Raw genomic sequence first — 19,661 nt, 5'->3', positions numbered from 1 at the left:
AAGTTAAGAGTAGGCTACAGAAATGGAATGCCAAGACGCATCAATGTTCACTACAGTCAAGGACAATGATACCTTAAATGTACGAGCTTCAGAGTTTCTTGGAGTAACAGTCTGAGCGAGTAAACTTCTCCAGCCCATGGGGTCTTCTTTATAGGACAACTGTCCGGCACGAAGCTTGACATACAGAACACCATCTTTAGAAAGGATTGAACTGAAAGAGAATGATCGAGATTTACAAGTGTTAATTTGAGCCACCTTTTTTTTCAAATTGGGATACTTATTATTAACTGAATAATTTCTCACCCATACAAGTTTAACTTCAATTATTTTTTATTGAACATTTTCGGTTATACACAGCAAAGGGATAACAGTGTCGATCAACAGATCAGGTCCAGGGAGGACCAAAAGGACAAATCAAGAAGGAAAGAAAGGAGAAAAAAATAAAAAAAATAAATACACTTGTGGAACCGATAATCTCTGAGCCCTCAACCTGCACCTGGGACTTGACAAAGTCTCAAGAGTCAGCCAATGATGAACTTAGTGCAAGTCCGGTGTTTAAAGTCATGGGGGGGAAGTACCCATACAAGTTTAAAAGTGAATGCTATCTAAATCAACCATTCCACATGTATGCATTTTGAGTTTTCTTGGCTTGTAACTATATTTTATTGTCCAACATTGTGTAAAATCAGATGGTAGGAATATCTAGATATAAATTATACATTTAAAACTGTTTTAAAATGTACATATTTTATTTATATTACATACTTTAGCTGTTGCGTTCCTTTCCGTAAATCGATAACAATCTCCCAGTAGCGTGGACCCTTCACTTTTATCTAGCAGTGAAAGGAAATTAGACAATGTGTGAAAATCTAAAATGCACTGAGCACAGAAGACAGATAAACAGATAAATAAGGCAATATCATGCTGTTCAATTCAGCTAAATTCCTATCTCATCTAAGCTAACCACAGGGTGGAGGGCCATCTCAGCACAAACTCTGTATACCATTAAACATTGTTTACTTTCAAAGAACTAGTCACAACTGAGCTTTATACAAGAACCTGTATACTCAGGGATTAACTCTTTCAAATGTTTATTTTTAGCATACTCTCAAACTTCTTCCATGTTTTGCACAGACATTAAAAATGTGTATTTTTGACTTTAAGATTACTTAAAACCCCCCCAAAAAACACAACTGTAGGCCAGCACAGGATGACCTCTCCTACTACCAGCACGCCTTGGTTTTGTAGCAAAGATGTGCCCCTCAATAAACTCAAAGAAAAGGATTTTTACGGTGAGTACAGAAATTATTTTTTCCATTGAGAGACACAGCAAGACTTAAACCTTCAGAATGTCCAGAAGCAGTCCAACTGAGGGGTGGGCAACACAGCAAAAGTGTTAATAGAAAGCAAAGCTGGGAAATGCTTGCAGCTCTACGAGTTGCTGAAGGACCTTAGATCTGAAGCTAGCATCAGATGAGGCCTGAACATCCACCTGGTATAACTATAGAAAATGTAAACAGATGACCAGGTGTCAGTCTCATAAATTGGGAAATAGTAGCCCAATGCCAAAAAGCCCTCGCTGACCAAGTAGAATGCTCCTTGACAAGGAGCATTCATTGAACGATTGGAACCAAAAGTTTGAATAATGATCTATCTGAGCCACCTAGAGATGGTGGAACCAGAAGCTGGTGCTCCCTTTCTGGGAACTTCCAAGATGACAAAAGAATCAGTCTTTCTCTAGGATGCAGTGGCTGTGATATAGACTCTCATAGCCTGAGCCACATCCAGGCTTTATTTATGGAGCTAATACACACTTGTTAATTCCTCCCCATGTGTGCTCAACTTTGAACACGTTTCATTATTCCAGTCTACTCATAGATCACTATCAATAAGCCAGAATGGTGAAAAACGTTAGTGTTGAGCACAAGTGGGGAGAAACTAACAGTATGAATTTGATCCATAAATAAAGATTTTTATCTTTCTGAATTTGGTCCGTCATACAACTTGCTACATTGCCAAGTATCTGATGGTAGATGTTCCTGACCATGGAATTGATTACTTCTAACTAAAGGTGGCCATACACTCTACAACCATCGCAAGACTTTAGTCTTGCGATGGTTGTAAAGGGATTAAAAAAACGTACGATCTGCCTATCTTGGACAGGCAGATCGCACTCTCGATCATCGCAAGCCCGCCCCCCTGAGGGGCGGGCTTACGATGACCGCAATGCTGAACGGGCAGTGTGCGCGTGCGCACACCGGCCCGTTCAGCATTTATCTTCCGAGCACCGTTCTAACCAGCCGAGAATCGTACGATTCCCGGCTGGTTTTCGAACATGCTGGTTCGACAGAAGACGTGCGACCGTACAGTAGAAACGGTCGCACGTCTCCGTTCACACTGCTCGATTATCGTACGAAAAACCGATCGCATACGATTATCGTACGATAATCGTGCAGTGTATGGGCACCTTAAGTGTGAGCTTGGAGAGGCCTGAGCAATATGCTTGGACCATTCAGGTGTGCCTAGGGCATCATGATGTCTTAATACAGCCCTGCTAACATCCTCTTTTATAGCAGATGTATAGTAATTAGGCTTACTTATGAGTATTACGCTACAATTTGCACATGAATTACTAAACATTCCAGTTTATTAAAATGTTCATCAAAGATCAAAAAAATCGAAGCTGACAACCTGAAAAATAACTTGCCAACTGTGAGGTGCCCCCTAACACCTGGTGTAAAAGCAAACAAAAGTAAAAATATTTGTAAATAAGTAAAATGCACATCAAGAGAGGCACATCATGCAAATTGACAACAAAATTAAATGCAAATAACGCCGCCTGCCCTTGGCAAAAGTTTTCATGTGTATTTGTGAACCCTGCTCCTGCAATCCTGGGCAGCCAACTGAGACAGGTGTACAACAGAATCACCACTGCAAATGAAACAGATTTACACTCAAAACACATACACAATTAGGAAGTGGTCGGGGGGTGTTAATTCTGTTACAAGACTGCATGGCTGGAATATATGAATGAAGCTGCCAAATTATAATAAATCCATCTCATAACCAGTCTCACCGCTCCTGTTTCTCATGGTCATTCTGTGGAACGGAACTGATGCATGTTCCCCTGTCTCTGTGTACCTGTTTAAGAAGATGTAGCTCTGGAAGCAGCGTGGGTGCCATAAGTTCTTCTGTTGTCTCTTTGTACCACTGAGTTCCCTGTCATGAAAACATAGAGAACACATCAGCCATAAGAACCGTTAAATTGTACATTACACAAAAGGCTTTCACCAATACCGCCACAGTTCTTGCATCCAATAAAGATTGTGTTAATACTAGAGGTGCACTAGAGGTGGAAATTTTAAAACAGAAAATATTTGTCAGGCCGAAACCGAAAATTTGTTTTTTTATTTACATTTTTACACATTTTAAAAATATTTTATTTTTATTTATTTTTTATAAACTTTTACATTTTTTTAATATTTATTTTTAATAAAATATTTTAGTTTTTTTACTTTACTTTTAGGGGGCTTTGGGGAAATATTGGGGGTCTAAACAGACCCCTGATATTTCCCTTTTAAAATAGAAAAAGAGATTTAGGACACAAAGTCCTCTATCTCTTTTTCTGTGTCCCCTGTTATCAATGAACAGGAATCCTCTATGAGTGTTCCTGTTTATTGATAACATGAGGACATGGTATATTTACTATAACCACAATCATGAATGAACAGTCTCCACCCACACACTGCTCTGCCGGACTGTGATAGGAGGCTGAGCGGTGTGGGAGGAGAGATGCCGGCCGCTCACAGGGCTCTCCTCCCGCAGTGCTTGGCAGGCTGTCACACTTTCTCTCCTCCTCGCTGGGACACAGAGCAGCGCCCATCGGGAAGGAGAGAAAGCAGGGATGCGTCGATGTATCGGCAGGAAAATTGCACTTTCGGCATTATGCCAAAAGTGCCATTTCAGCCGATATGTTTCGGTGGCCGGTATATCGGTGCATCCCTGGTTAATACAATACATACCTTTATAGGGTACCATTTCTGGCTGTCGGTTAGTATGCAGTTTTAGAGTGTGTGGCTGGTAGCCTATGGCTCCTCTGTTATTTACATTTCACAATGCAGAATAAAGTTAGTTTTGTAGAGCACAATGGCTCTAGTTAGGCAGCTCATGGACACACAGGAGCCTCAAGTGGGACCTTAAGTCAGATGCAGAAGTTTTGGTACACACAAGGCACAACCAGCTGCTGAAGCCTGCTTTGGAAGGCTTCAGGCTTTTCAAGGTCACCATCTATTCCAGTCTGCCATCTGTTCCAGACAGTGTCTCAAGTGCTTATGTAGGTAGTAATCCCTAAAATGTACTACCTGTTTATGATGTAATAAATACTTCTTGACTCTGCAACTGTTGTGGCGTCGGGTCTCTCCCTTACGGTGGACCTGAACTCAAAACGTGAAGATCTGTTACGTTATAGGGAACATCCAACATGCCCAAGCACAATTATTATGCAATACTGCAGTATACTTCCTGTAAGTGTGCCAAGGAACCCCTGTGCTTACAGCCTCATAACTGTATATCTGCATGTGAATCTAAGACACTAATGCCACTGACTTCTAGTCTCAGGGGATTGGGAGTGAGATCTGGTGAGATCACTATTGTGCTGCTCTCTGCTATCCTTGCTGAAGCCTCTGACATGAGGAAGTCCTCCCTCTACTGAGATGGTCCCCCTCCACAAAATCTAAAGCAGTTGTGAATTGCAACCAATCAGCTTCTCTGTTTCATTTCCAAATCTTAAATACAAACGGAAGAGAGAAGCTGATATGTTGCCTTGGGCAACTGCTCCAGATTTTGTCTGCTCCAGTTTTGATAAATTCCCCCATAGCGCTGAACAAGGCATAGTAAATCACTGTGGGAAAGATCAAAAAGCATTTGTTAGCTTTTTATTTTACAATTATTAAAATACAAAATATATAATGATGATATAGCTAGTAAGGTATCGGTCGATGCCAACCGTGAGGCCTCAAGTTAGAGGAGTAGTCCAGCCTCCATCATCCGAGGATCAGCTGTCCTCTCAATATGGGCCGGGGAGGGTGGGATGCAGTCAGTCAGCTGAATAAGTACACAGGGGCGCAGAGCTCAGTGCTCACACGTCTCTACGGCTCCATTGCTTGGCCACGCCACGCATTCTATCTTTTGAATGTACTGTACAGCATTTTTCCTTGAAGAACTGGATCTATTCAAAAAACACAGTGCAGCACATGTGTAAATGCATGGCTGTGTCAGAGATGTGTCCTGAGCAGCCAAATATTAAGGAGGCAAACTTCCTTGAGGGCCCATCTGTATGTACAAACAGCCCCCCTCCACTTGTAGAAATGTCATTGCACCTTCATGCAGAAGGTGTATCAAAAGGGTTAGCTGTTCTCTCCATCAATCCATACAAGTTTAGTTGGAGTTAGACTCTGGGGTCCTACAGGTGCCTGCTACCGAAGTAGATATATGATAAAGGTGGTCTTCCTTCGACGGCCTTCTGCAGTGAGCCAGGAGCACATAGAGCTAATCACACAAAGCATGCACAAGCTCAGTGTACTTTCTTATCATGCCTCTGTGCTGGAATCAATGAACTCCCGTGAGCACAGGAGGGAGTTGCATCATTCCCCCCCACCAGCCAATCAAAATGGCCTAAGACCCTGCACATGGAAAAAGCTGGGGAGAAGATGTTGGCATCTGTGAGGAAAGGCTAGTTAAGTACTACTTTGGCATTGGCAACATCCATATTTTCTTCTTAGGGCTAACATTCATGGGCTATTGAGTTCATATAAGGCAAGTCAGAAATGAGCTTCTGCTTTGCTTATGCTCATACAAACAATTCAATTTAAAAACACAAAAGTCTAGTGTACTAGCCCTTAATCATTTTCCACCGTTCTGCATGAACCACAGTCTACTGGCTCAATTTGACCAACCCGAGTAAAGAAAGACTAGAGGAAAAGAAGAACTTCTGATTATAGCATAAAGGTTCTTTGCTTCATTTTCAATTAAAATGAAAGCAAATTGCCTGCTTAGGTAACATTTTAGAAAACTGCTCCAGAGATATGTGCAAGATAAAAGTGTGCGTGTTGACAGGCTAGAGTAGAAGAGAACAATAAGAGACACAGTGCAGGAAGCAAGGTAGTCTATGGGTGAAAATTACAGTGTGCATGTTAGATTGAGAAAGAATAAACGATTAAAAGAGTGTTAGACAACATTCCCCTAATCCATTCTTAGTAATTGTTAAACAACAATTCTGTGACTCCTGCGCATTACACATAAAAATTCCACAGAACAAAAAGTTATGTTGCAATATTTGCACTATGCCAAAAGCCTAAGTTCAACAGAAAATGTCACGTATGATTTCCCACTTGATGTTCATTTATTGGAAATAAAAAAATATATATTATATTGACAAGGTGCTAATGATGTAATCCTCTATCTCCCCACATGCCCCTAGAAGTTTACCATGCAGGATTTGCTTCAGTTATTCATTGATGGTTCCACCTGGTCTATCAGTCATATTCTTCCAGCAACTGACTTAAAGTGCAGGCAGTACAGCGTTAAATACAGTTCTCAAAAAATGATGTAGGCACACAAACTTCCTTGGAAACTTTCATACTAACCCATTCTGCCTGGAAAGTACCTTAGGAGGGCCTGTAAAAGTGGTGCTAGGCCTTTTCTAAGGTATAATAATCTGCCTGGAATTTGTAGCTGCAAAAGGGTTTGTTTGGGTAAAATATGGAAATGCTCTGCAAAGTGCTGACAGTTATCGTTGCCAGAGATGCGATTTATGTTTTTCACAGCTCTCCACGTTAGTCAATCACTATGCTCACTTCTAGTTATTCTTACCACTAGCAAAATTACATTGTAGCACAAACAGGGAGCAGAAGGGGGAAGTTGCAGAGAAAAACCTACGGGGAGAAGAAGTGAGTGACACAGGGGGCAGGCAGTAGCAAGTACATCTGTTGCAGATTCTGTATACTCCCTTTTCACTCCTCATAATGGCACTTAGAGGTCTACGTACAAAAAAATGCGTTGTTATCCTTCCAGCAAAACTGTACATACATTTTTTTTCTGTGGGAATTAGGGAGGAAATTGAATGTTCTTAGGCTATAACAGTACAAAATGAGACATCTGCCCTCACTTGTGTGTACAAAAAAAACAAAAACATGCAGCAGAAAACAGTGATTGTAAAACTGTAATCCCCCAATGTACAAATGCAGATTATAATTTTTGTATTGCATTAGCTTTGTAAAGTATATGATTTAGCTGGCTGTAATAAACACACACACACCTTTATTTAGGCTGCTGTTTTAGGTTTGTTTGGTCAACTGTATTTAGGCTGTTTTAGGCTATTTTTAGTCATATGCATTTACATTTTATTTTCTCTTGGTTGGTTGAATGTTCGTAGTCTATTGTTTTAGGCAAATTTCTCTACTGGTTTTTAGGCTAATTTCTTTCTGTCGTAAAGTTACAGTGCAAAAGAGACATCTGCCTACGCTTGTGTGTAATACAACCTACAGGAGAAAACAGATTATGAAACTGTGATCCCTCAAGGTACAAATGCACAAGGTATGCTATTGTGGCACTTATCTTCACGTACAGCAGTACAAGCATCAGCACAACATGCATATGTGCTTTATCCAACACCAATGTCTAAAGAATTGTCACAGACGGAGAAGTTGCCAATATAGAAGTAACAATAGTAATCAGTAAAGTAGGAATTGCTATCTGCTAACTTTGCAAGATAAAGTATCTGTGTTTACTTCAAAAAATTTGCGACTCTGCTTAGGCCCTTTGGAATCTGCATACCCCAGCAGCATATACAGTACATGGGGTGACACCACTTTCTGTATAACAGCGAAGGATCACCATATGTCTCAGCTTGCTAATGAGCTCATCTTTGTGCTCATCCCTTCAGTAAGCATGGAGTTCAATTGATGGGACTATGGAATGCATGTTCATTGAACTTAAAAGTAAATTATTATTTTTTTTTACACAATTGTACTTTGGGGCTGTCGTCATCCTTTCCTTAGTGCTGAGCAAGACACATGCTGAGAATATTCATCATCACTCCACTGATTAAATATATGTATTGGGTTAGCAATGCACAAACTGGTGATGATTTTGGTCTCCAAAACTTCAAGGTATCCGCATGTGGGAAAGTTTTTTTCATTTTAAGTACCTTCTTTCAGTGGACAACAAAAATCACAAAGCTATAGACCCATATAAAATGTTATACAAGACTTCACATTCCTACTTCTCAGTACCGCTTCTTTCCCATGCAGGGCTGTCATAGTGGACCTACCCCACCTTGACACATTTGACATGACACCCACCAACATACATGTGTCAAAGCCTTTCTGCTAGTCCTGTCCTCTTTACAGTGCAATGCTGCAAAGATGCAAAGGACCTATTGGACAGGTAACAAGGCATCTACGAGCCATATGAAATGTAGCCGAGACATAATCCCAAGCTGGGAAAAGCATTACTAAAAACTGGCTAAATGATAAAAATTGGGGAGCAAAAAAATGTGTACGTTATAGCTTACTTTATACGTAACCTCCAGCAGTACATAGCAGGGTGTGTTGGTGTCTACATCCACAGGGACCAAGAGCCTCGGCTCAGCAGATAGCACATAGAGGTGACGTAAAGCTTGAAGGTGATACCTGTTTAAACACAAACATTAAATACATCTTGTGCTTTATTTTCATACAACTAGGCAATGGATAAAATATTGTTTATTACTGCATGCCATGTATGCTATATATGTTGTGTGAAGGTGAAACAACAATACTTCACCATCTAGACCAATGCAAAATATGTATTAATTAGGCAAGAAATCCTAAACAAACCTCCAAGCTGTTAGAGCCCATGGGAGTATGAGTGAAAACAGACCTGGCCATTACAAACAATTTCATTGAGTTATAAAGTTGAAAAAGTGTAAATACTTACCTCTCAGGCAGCAGGAGAGGTACAGTATATTATTATTATACAGGATTTATATAGCGCCAACAGTTTGCGCAGCACTTTACAATACGAGGAAGACATTACAATCATAATACAATATGGCAAGGAGGACCCTGCCCGTGAGGGCTTACAGTCTAAAAGGGAGGGGCCAGTGATACATGAATTGTTTGAGAAAGTGATGGTTGAGGGGGGAATAGGCTTCCCTGAAGAGATGAGTCTTTAGGGATCGCCTAAAGGCAGTCAGGGTGGGAGATAGACGTAGACGGACAGGTTGGGGTAAAGGGTTCTGGAGGATGGGAGAGACTCTAGAGAAGTCCTGGAGGTGAGCATGGGAAGCGTTAACAAGGGAGCTGGAAAGCAGGAGGTCTTGGGAGGAGCAGAGGGGACGGTTAGGGTGATATTTTGAGACAAGGTTTGAGATATATCCGGAGTCAGAGTTGTGAATGGCTGTATAAGTGATTGTTAATATTTAGAATTTTATCCTTTGGGCGAGTAGAAGCCAGTGCAGGGATTGGCAGAGGAGGGCTGCAGACACTGAGCAGGTGGTTAGGTGGATGAATCTGGCAACAGCATTCATGATAGACTGAAGGGGGGATAGCCTGTGTAGTGGAAGGCCAATGAGGAGGGAGTTGTAATGGTCAAGACGAGAGATAACAAGGAAGTGGATGAGTAGTTTTGGGGTTTCATTGGTGACGAAGGGGCGTATTTTGGATGAGAAATAAATTATACACATACACACACACATACACACACACACACACACACACACACACTCTTTACAGGGGGCTGCTTTATTTTAATTTTCAGATCCGTAACAGGGTCACTTTAGGGACAAAACCCCTTATAAAACAAAAATATGCACTGAAGGGTATTCTGGGACACATGCAATAGGACAGACTCAAAAAATAAACAGTAATATCTGCTGCATCAACATTAACCTTCTTATCTGTGCCAGAGTAACAACTGAATCAAATTGGTTACAATGGCCAAGTCTATTTTCAGGTATGCTTCTATCAGCTCCGATATTTCTGTGACAACACAATGAATGAACGTCTCTGGTCACAGGAAAAATGTGCAGGGGGCCGTAAACGTGGCTTCTGCGGTTGTCAAATTGATTTCCAAATCACTTTTATTGGTTAGGAAACTTTTCTTCCTCTTTAGTTTTTAACCCCTTCATGACTGAGGCCCTTTTTGGCGACAGGTAAGTCGCCAGGATCGCTTCTGTTGTAAAGCCGACAGTCGGCTCTACAAGTTTAAACAGACTCCCGGCGGCAAAAGTGCCGGGAGTCTGTTTAAACAGCCCCGATGCTGGCGACGTACACTGTACGTCGTCAGTCACGAAGGGGTTAAACTAAAACAATGGATTGTGTTTGCACATCTCTTATTTGCTCTGTAATACAAGCATTTCATGTCTCAATATATGTAATACAATAGAATAACTCCATCATTTAAAAACCACAATTCTATTGTGTACATATATTGAGGCATTACAATCTTTAACTACACAAGAAATAAAAGGTGTGCAAACACAATCAATTGTTTTAAAGGAGAACTATGAGGTGAGTGCTTTTCACTCACCTCATAGTTCTAGCCGACCTGTGACAATGAGACTGTCACAGGTCGGCTCAGTATATCGGGAGGTGAGCGAACACATAATGGCGTTCGCTCACCTCTCGATCCTGTCACGGCTCTCTGCCGTGACAGGGGAGGGGCTGGATTCCCCCCTCCCCGCTCCGATCCGCCAGTGCTGACTGGCGGAACGGACGGGGGAGGGGGCGGGTACAGCTGGCTCTGCCTCTAGATAGGTAGAGCCAGCTGTCACTCACGCAGCTTGGCGGATCTCGACATCGATGTCGGGATCCGCTCCGGCATCTCAGTATACCACGAGCTACAGCTCGCGGTATACTGAGCTTAGGGTAACGGGAGGATGCTAGTTTGTGTCCTCCCGTTACCTAAGGAGAACTATGGGGAAAAGCCCTGACCCCATAGTTCGCCTTCAAGTGACTTTTCAAGAGCTTCAACTCTATCAGTGACTATCCCAGAAAGGAAGTATAAATAGATTTAAATGTATCAATAGAAGAATGACACACAGAACAAATGAACTCCACAGTAAGAATTCAAAATTATGATATAAGGAAATCTTTCAGACAAACATTTACCTGTTATCTGTGCTGTGAACAGGAAAATGAGGATAGAGAGCACACAGCAGAGCTGCAATTGAAGAATTTGTGGTGCTTAATGAATACCTAAAAGAAGAAAGATCAAACATTATACAGTAAAGTTACAGTCATTGAGCAGGCTGAACTGAGGCAAGCATTCCTGAGTAGCTAACATGTTATTTATTAGGTTCTATTAGCCTAGAATGAAATTAGGGGTAGTTACATGATAGATACACAGATATATGTAAGGGTACTTTAACATACATTGTTTGTGTGTGCCATTTACACTTTCAGCCTTACCCTGCGCATAGATTTTCCAGCTTGCGGGAAAACCAATCTAAGCACCAGCAGGCTGAGAGTAACCGTCACTAGAGCAGGTCAACTAAACATTTAATGCTTTACACACACACCATAGCTGCCACCATGGATTTGATTCTGACCTTTAAAAATGTCTACCACTCACTGCCACCCCCAGATAAGAATGTAACAGAATTTACACTACAGAGGCTGGGTTCTTCATTTCTAGTTGGAGTATTCAGAGATTCAGCTTAATTTTAAATTATTGTTTAATGAAAAAAGGAAAATAAAAAGCAAGAAATATTTACAGAAAAAGTACTAAAAAAACCCAGACGTAAGCAACTGTAAAATTAAAGGGTTTAAAAGTGAAGAATACTTAAGTAGAGTCCGCCTGGTCTGGGAACAGTGCAGAGTTCAGATCATTTGAAGATTAAAAGAGAAGTAAATGCCAAACTTTTTTTTCTGGTTTACAGGAGTACATTTAATAATGTACTCCGGTGGACTACTGCCCGCAATCTGCTGACTGGGCAGAGCCAGGAAGGACCCCAACAATATTTTTGGTATCCACCTGGTTGCCTAATTGACAACTGACTCTGCCTTTCTAGAGCCAGAGCCAATTGTGCCTGCCCCTTCTCCTGTCTGTCCCTCTAGTGAGCACTGGAGAATCAGGCGAGAGAGAATCCCTGCAGGGAGTGGTGACTGACAGACCATGAGCTGAGTGATGAGTGGTCACAAGACCGCTCAGCTCTTGGTATAGAGCATGTTTTACTCTAGCCACACTTCACCTTTAAGTCCAGTCTGATATTGCAGGAGTGACTGGCCCTCTTAACATCACTCTCAGTAATGTGGATACATCTATATTTCAGTGGGACAAGGTTTCACAACTCAAAAAAACTGCATAATATTCCGCAGTTGGTAATTACAATGTTACATACCAAATGTGACATTTCTGAGAAGTTTATTTCCTTCATTAAATGAAGGAGGCCTACTGTGTCTTATTAGCCTTCTGCACCTTGTTACATAGGTGTAGCCAGTGTCTAGAGCGGTATATTCTACATTAGTGAAGCTACTTTATAGGAAGAATCTCAATTGCATTATGAGTTATGGAATATGAATGGAGGTGACAGTTTGATATGTTTGAGAATTCAACTATAAGTCAATATCCCAAGACTAACAGATGTGTATTCCTTAGGGCTTGTTGACACCAAAGTGCGTTCCAGCACGGTTAGCTGCTGGAACACATTGTATCGCATAGCAAACTTCCCCCTGCATTCTCGGGCGGGTGGAGGCACCGCATTTACAACAGGGCCTCATCAGAAGTCTTTTGAGGACCCTGGATAGTTGAGGTTGATGATGTTTTCGCATTCCTCCAAGCTGGACTGTGCGTTGTCGAATGTGTCACCTTCCATGAATGCCTACCACAGGGCTCAAACTTTAAAGTTCTAAGTTACTAGCCAGGCCTTAATAGTTACTCGCCACAAGTTGTCCCACTAACCCCTACCGTGCCCCGGCCTTTACTCCGTCAGGTCAGCAGTGTGACGCAGAGTACAGAGATCAGTAACAACGCCAGTACAGAGACTGGCGTTGTGATGCACAGTACAGAGACCGGCGGTGTGATGCACAGTACAGAGAGCAACTTTCACACGGGCTTCCAATGACTTCAATGCTGAACGGGCAGTGTGCGCGTGCGCACACCGGCCCGTTCGGCAGTTGTCGAAGAAGCAGGCCACTAACCCACCGAGAATCGCACAATTAGGCTAATAGCTCAAGATCACAAGTTTCTTTTTTAATCACAAAGATAGGGGTACTTAGGTGGAAAAAAAAAAAAAGAAAAACCTCCAAAATGTCAAGCACAAGGTACAAGCAAATTATTGTAGAAGACAGCGACTCACCTTCCACCACCAAGGAACAGCAGACCGAGGGCCATGTGGTGAGCCAGGTGGAAACCATAGTTCATCTCTCCCCCGATTTTCTTGTGCATGAATCGGCACAGCTGAAGAACTTTGAGATTCCCAGAACCAGCCATTACCATAGCGAGTGACAACGACACCACACTCAGACATGTCTCCAGGTTATAATGACCTGTCTAGGAGAGAGCATGACACCAGAAGCTTACATGCTTATATCCTAAGCCAAATAGTTCAACATCATCAACAACAAACAGAACTTTTTGCAGGAAGCCTGAATAGTGTATTTCCCAAGAATGTTATCATGAACACAAGGCTTGCTCACTGCCAAATAGCAGCTGCAAATATGCACATATAAAGCAATGCTCCACATAACCAGATGTACCTTCACTATGAAAAAGACAAAAAAAATAAAGAGGCCAGAAACTGTACCAGCCAACAAGTTTATAGCAAACTATCACTTTCTGAAACTGTGTTGTAAATACCAAAAAAACCTTTACTTGTGTTAATACTGTACTATCATTTTTACACAGAGGTCAAAATTAAGAAGACACAGCTTAAGGGACACATACTAACCAATCACCTTTAATTATTCTGACCCCTCTAACGTGTTGAAAGATGAAATCTTTTCCTTGTTATTCCTGACCAAACTACCCCGGTCACTATCATGAGTATGGCCCAGTGAAGATCAATGAAAGGCAGATATATGCGGTGCCTCAAGTTAACTCTAGTTATCCCTTTGCTATCATTCGTGTACAATATGACAGGAAAGACTGTAAAAAGAAACTCAAGGTTTACCATAGTGTTATTATTGTATGTATGTGACTCATACTTAAAGTACACCTGTTATGAAGGAAACACGTATGCTGCCATTTTCTGCTTCCTTTAGAAAATGCTAGCTGCTCGGCTGCATCTGACTTGTAAGTCGCAGAACCTGAATAAGCATGCTCTAAATGGGGTTACAAAATAAGTTTCATTATTTGTTCAGTTACTTAGAAAGGATTTAAGCCAAAGCTTCACTATGACAGGAAAAACCTCAACATTTTCCTAAGGACAGGTCAGAAATGACAGGCAACATAAATTTCGCCACGTCGCCTATGGCCAATTTGGGGGTATTGTAGTTTTTCGAGGTTTTGCGCGCGCACAATTTTGAGGCTTGACATGCTTGGTGTCTTTTTACCCAACGTGACCCCGTCTTTTATATTTTACCAAAAAATTGGGTAATAAATGTTTTTTCATTTAATATAAGGGAAACTGTTTTTTTTTAAAAAGAAAATTCGGTAATTTTACCTTAATATAGTAAAAAATAAAACCCTCAGTGGTGAATAAATACCACTAAAAGAAAGCTCCGTCTGTCCCCAAAAAATGGTATAAAATTTATTTCAGTGCAGCGTTGCATGAAGCAATAAACGTCAAGGTACTGTAGCGCTGAACACTGAAAAATGGCGTGGATGGGAAGGGGGTTTAACACCGCGGACTTGAAGTGGTTAAATTACAGCAGACTAGCCTAAGGAGAACTATGGGGAAAAGCCCTGACCCCATAGTTCTCCTTTAATGATATCCTCGTCATGCAGATTACACTTTACCTTCACAATAGCAGTAAGGACAAAGTATAGCTGCTGTAGTACTCTCTCTAGTGCTCATGGTGGCTGGTCACATGACTAAATACTTAGGCAGATAGACATACTATAGCAAGAGGAGGATCACAGTTCAGGCCATTGACTGTTCAGCTCTGCCTGAAAATACCTTGACCACTAATATGCATTAGGTCACAGGACAGTCCATTGCAGAAGCCTGGAGTGGTGGTTTCTGAAGGCCAAGAGACTTGGAAGGGTTGGATTAACATTTCAGAGAAACTAAACAGGTTACTTACTGTACTTGCTGCTTGACCAGATAAACATTCAAAGTCTTTTGCAAATTTCCACTGTAATAAGAAATAAATGACTAAGTAAGCTCACCAAGTGATGAAGTAACTGTATTGTGCTCTGTTGCGATTATTGTGAAAGATGAACTTACCAGGCAGTTGAAAGCATCCAAGTTTGTAGATCCAGCGAATCTAAACCCCAAGGCCAGGCAAGCTCCAGCAATTATGTAAACATAAGCTTGACTAGAGAAGGATAAAAAGACACAACATTTAAAACCTGGGACAGCAGGGGTGGTGGCTATTTTTTAAGCAAGCAGCCAATGAAGTTGGGGAGACAGCCCGACATCCTGTCCCGGTGACAACAGTTTAACCAAAGGGAAAGTAAGGGTGTTTTTTTTCTATTTTTAGCAGAAGAGGGGAAGGCTAGATCAACTTTTTATTGCCATCTTAGTGGTCCATGCTGCCGATTTCACCTCACCTCCTGTCTAGTAAAGTCGTTGCTGTGAAATAAAGTAGTGGAAGTCTCTGTAATGGAGGTCTGGATAGACGTTAACAGGGGTTCTAATACTACTGCATCCTTTCCCTAATTAAAAAAGAAATGGCTGCACATAAACATCAGTTATCCCTTTGCTATCATTTGTGTGGAACATGACAGACAGGCCGGGCAAAGTAAAAAGAAACTCAAGATTTGCCATAGTGTTTTCATAGCATGTAGGCGACTCATTCTTAAAGTGCACATGTTATGAAGGAAACGCATGTGCTGCCATTTGTCTGCATCCTTTAGAAAATGCTAGTTGCCTGGCTGCATCTGACTTTTAGTGGTTCATGCTGCCGATTTCACCTCATCCCCTGTCCAGTAAAGCCGTGGTCACCATTAAATAAAGTAGTGGTGGAAGAATCTGTAAAGGAGACCTGGACAGAAGTTAACAGGGGTTCTAATCCTACTGCAGTCTTACCCTAACTAAAAAAGAAATGGCTGCACATATCCTGAGCTTACAAAGTGCTGGCTGTAAAACTAATGAATTGTCACTATATCTACAAAACCATCAGGAGATTAAAGCTGGCTGCATTGTAAATAGAGAATGGGCGGGTGGGTATTTACAATTTTGGGTGTCTAGAGAAAGGTCATGAATAGGACCATTCCCTGCTCCTCATCACATTATCTGTCTACATTTTGCATCTTTTTCTCTGTGGATTATATAGAGATGTATAAAACAAGTGTTACAGACACATACGCCAGAGTTTCCATGTTTAAGTCTTCTGATGCAGGTTGCTCTCCAGTATGAAGTGAAGCACTGTTTCCTGCGATTATCTAAAAAGCAAAATAAATAGTCTCAGAAGTGTAGGTACAATTTTAAAGGCAAACTTAAAAATGTATACGTTTCTAATTGATGCAAAATTGCCAAGTTTTTGATAATGTAATATGCATTTGGTGACACAAGATAAGAAAAACAAATGGATGCCCACTATGCCATTTATCAGTGGCCATGGAACCTGACCCTCATCCGGCTGCATGAGATACATTAGTCACCCCCATTCATTCATTAAAGGTGACAAAGCTAGCGTACACAGGTATTTGAGATTAGTGAAGTTCACACCAGTTTGTGCTTTGCATTAATTTCTCCACATAAGTCAAAGTAAATGCAAATGCATTTCAAATGAATACAAATACTGTACATGGCAAGCGCATCTGTAAAGTACCATAAATGCCTCTGTACACCATTCCTTTGGATGTTTGGTTACAAGCAGAAACAAGGGAATGTATTACTGAGCAGCTGGGAAAAAGGACTCAATTGTCCTAATCCATAACATGCCTCGCACAGGTCTACCTACCATTCAGCAGTGGAAATTAAGAAGGCACAGGAATCCAAACTCTTATATTTTAACTATACATTTAACAAGGAGATTAGATATCTATCTGTAAAGTACAAAAAAAAAAAATCTTAAAACTAACCTTCAAGCAAACAGCTCAATACGTAGATAAAATACAGGAGCTGTTTTACCTGCTAACGGATTAGCATTTATGTTTATGCTATCCTGAGGTTTACACAGTCCAGTAGGGCTGCAACAACTAGTTGCTGCTGCCACTGCTCTGCTCCACCATTCTCTCCTCCTCTCTGGGAGCCACTGAATGCAGCAGTCTGCGTCCCCTTCCCTCCACCACCTGTAAGCCCCTGTGCCTCTGCATTCCCCGTGCCCGCGCTGCCTTTCTGTTGCTCCCCCATGCCCGTGCTGCCTCTCTGTCACTCCCCAACGCCTCCCCGTGGCTTCGCTTCTGCTGGCGGTGGAAAGCCGGTGTCAAATCTCCCATCTAGCGACTGGGAGAAATAGCCAGCTTGCTATTGGCTATTTTGAATTGCAAAAGCCAATAGCAGACTGGCTATTGCACCCACCCACAGCCAGCTGTCAATCAGCAGTAGGAGGATCCGAAGGAGAGCTTTCTCCTTGGTCCCTCCTCTGCTGATTGACAGCAGGCAGTCACTTGGTGTTATAGCCAGCCTGCTATTGCAATTTAAAATGGCCAATAGCAGGCTGGCTATTGCTCCCAGCCACTGCATGCTGTATTTACATTCAGCTGCCTCAGTAGGTGGAAAGGTAATGTCACCTTCAAGATAAATTGCCACCCCCAATGTGCTATACCATAAGTGGCTTGTAAAAAAAAATTAATAAAGTTAAATTAAATTAAAAATGCCCCCCCAAAAATTTAAATTAAAAGTCCCTTGCAAATGTACGCACACTAACGGAAACACGAGACGGGTACACCTACGTATGAAAACGACGATTGTGCCAATTTTGGTGTGTTATTTTAAATAAAAGGTTGATTATTTTATTATATTGGCTGGGAGTTTTTCAATTCAGATTTTAAACCTATGAAACTAATAAAAAAGTCTAATATATTACATACAATTATTATTTTTTTAAACTTTTAAAAAACTTCCCGTCAGCAGTGTGACTGCACACACTGGAACATGTGGTACTGCAATTACAAAAAATTGTGCATGCAGTTTTATTCTGAAAAATAAAATTTATGTTTGTAAAACTCCACTTGTGTATTTTAAATAAAATATGTCTGTTTTTTTTTTAACTGGACAATGAAGGGTAAGCAGCAGACTCATGAATTTACATTTGGAAACAGAACACCTAGTTAACTCCCAGGAGGCAGTGCTTTATATCATAATCTGAGCTATGATGTACAGGAGATTGCAAGATGTCAAATTCAGGTAATTCAGGTTCTTACACTTCTTACATTAAAAGATACATTCACATTTATTAATACATGGCTGGAATCATTTATGTGTTTTAATCTGCCCGCAGCTTTTCTGTAATTAATCAAGAAATACAGTTCACATTGCTGTGTAAATCAGGTCATTTACTGGCCAACTCAAACTTGCATTAAAGCAGAGCAGCCTGCGCTGACTGTTGTGCATCTGGACCTTCATCAGATTTGATTAAAAAAGAACTGCAGAGCCCTCTTAGTCCTACTGTATTTACTTGTATTTAAACTGTACAGTCTCCCTTTACTTTGTAAAACACTACGGAAACTGATGGAGCAATATACAGTAAATCCTGTATAATACTGATAAAAAAAATCCCAGCTTGGAGCGTAAATACCCAAACTTCCAATAAGTTGTGTCCAAGCCCAATGACTCAGTGGGGTCACTAGGTGGGTGCGACCCGCACCAGGTGACACCATCGGAGGGGGTGACACCAAAATGACTGACAGTCATTTTGCTGTCGACCCCTTTGAAAAGTCGGGCAGTCGGTCATGGGCTAAGAGCCCGACAGTAACACATGAGAGGAGGGGACCCAGTGGCATACCTTATCCTGTCGTGTGAACGTCCCCTCCTCTCTTTGTCGGCGCCCATCACCAAGATGGCGGCCAGCAGGCAAGCACCTGATGTCATTACGCACATGCGTGATGTCACACGCATGCAGGAGGACGTCCCAGCGTGTGTTAAGCGGCGGCTGCTCCCGGTGACACAAAGCCTGGGGACGCCCCTGCAATGACTATATCATTGAGTTGCAACAGGAGCAACTGTGCGGTTACTCAATACACAGATACACCTAGCAATCACATTTAACCTTTTTATTTAAGCCAAACAAAGATGCTAATATGTAAAGAACAGCCATTAAAAAAGCACATTCTACTATAACCAAATTTCATGCCCGCTTACTTGTGGTACATTGCTGTTCACCCACTGCACACTGGGTAATATGTCATCCCACAAAATAAGACATCTAGCAAGGGTCTGAAAAAAGTTAAAACATAAAAAAAATGTAAGGTTAGTTTTAATAAACCATTACCAATGGATCTGAAGCACTTATGTAACAATCTACAGACATACTCAGACTTTTGCCTAAAGCTTACATGGTGCCATGAAATGGTTAGTTAATCTTTGTTTAATTTGACAGCTGTTTTTAGCAGAATTGTCATAAAAGTAG

The 19,661-nt window shown here is 41.4% G+C and overlaps 1 protein-coding gene across 1 annotated transcript in view; it reads right to left on the bottom strand.

The window, feature by feature from the left end:
- ANAPC1 (anaphase promoting complex subunit 1) overlaps window positions 1–19,661 on the bottom strand; it is an 84,899-nt gene that overhangs the window by 16,411 nt on the left and 48,827 nt on the right. The window contains exons 34-43 of the mRNA XM_018573184.1: window positions 19,394–19,468; window positions 16,454–16,530; window positions 15,371–15,461; window positions 15,228–15,278; window positions 13,340–13,533; window positions 11,151–11,237; window positions 8,573–8,690; window positions 3,142–3,219; window positions 766–833; window positions 73–211 (exon numbers count right to left, since the gene is read on the bottom strand). Of these exons, the coding sequence (XP_018428686.1) occupies window positions 73–211; window positions 766–833; window positions 3,142–3,219; window positions 8,573–8,690; window positions 11,151–11,237; window positions 13,340–13,533; window positions 15,228–15,278; window positions 15,371–15,461; window positions 16,454–16,530; window positions 19,394–19,468 (978 nt within the window). The remainder of the gene's footprint in view (window positions 1–72; window positions 212–765; window positions 834–3,141; window positions 3,220–8,572; window positions 8,691–11,150; window positions 11,238–13,339; window positions 13,534–15,227; window positions 15,279–15,370; window positions 15,462–16,453; window positions 16,531–19,393; window positions 19,469–19,661) is intronic.

This window comes from Nanorana parkeri, unplaced genomic scaffold (genome assembly GCF_000935625.1).
Source record: "Nanorana parkeri isolate BGI_ZX_2015 unplaced genomic scaffold, ASM93562v1 scaffold46, whole genome shotgun sequence".
NCBI classification, from domain to species: domain Eukaryota; kingdom Metazoa; phylum Chordata; class Amphibia; order Anura; family Dicroglossidae; genus Nanorana; species Nanorana parkeri.
Note: the sequence above shows the minus strand (reverse complement) of the source record. Positions and strands in the feature narration are given on the sequence as shown.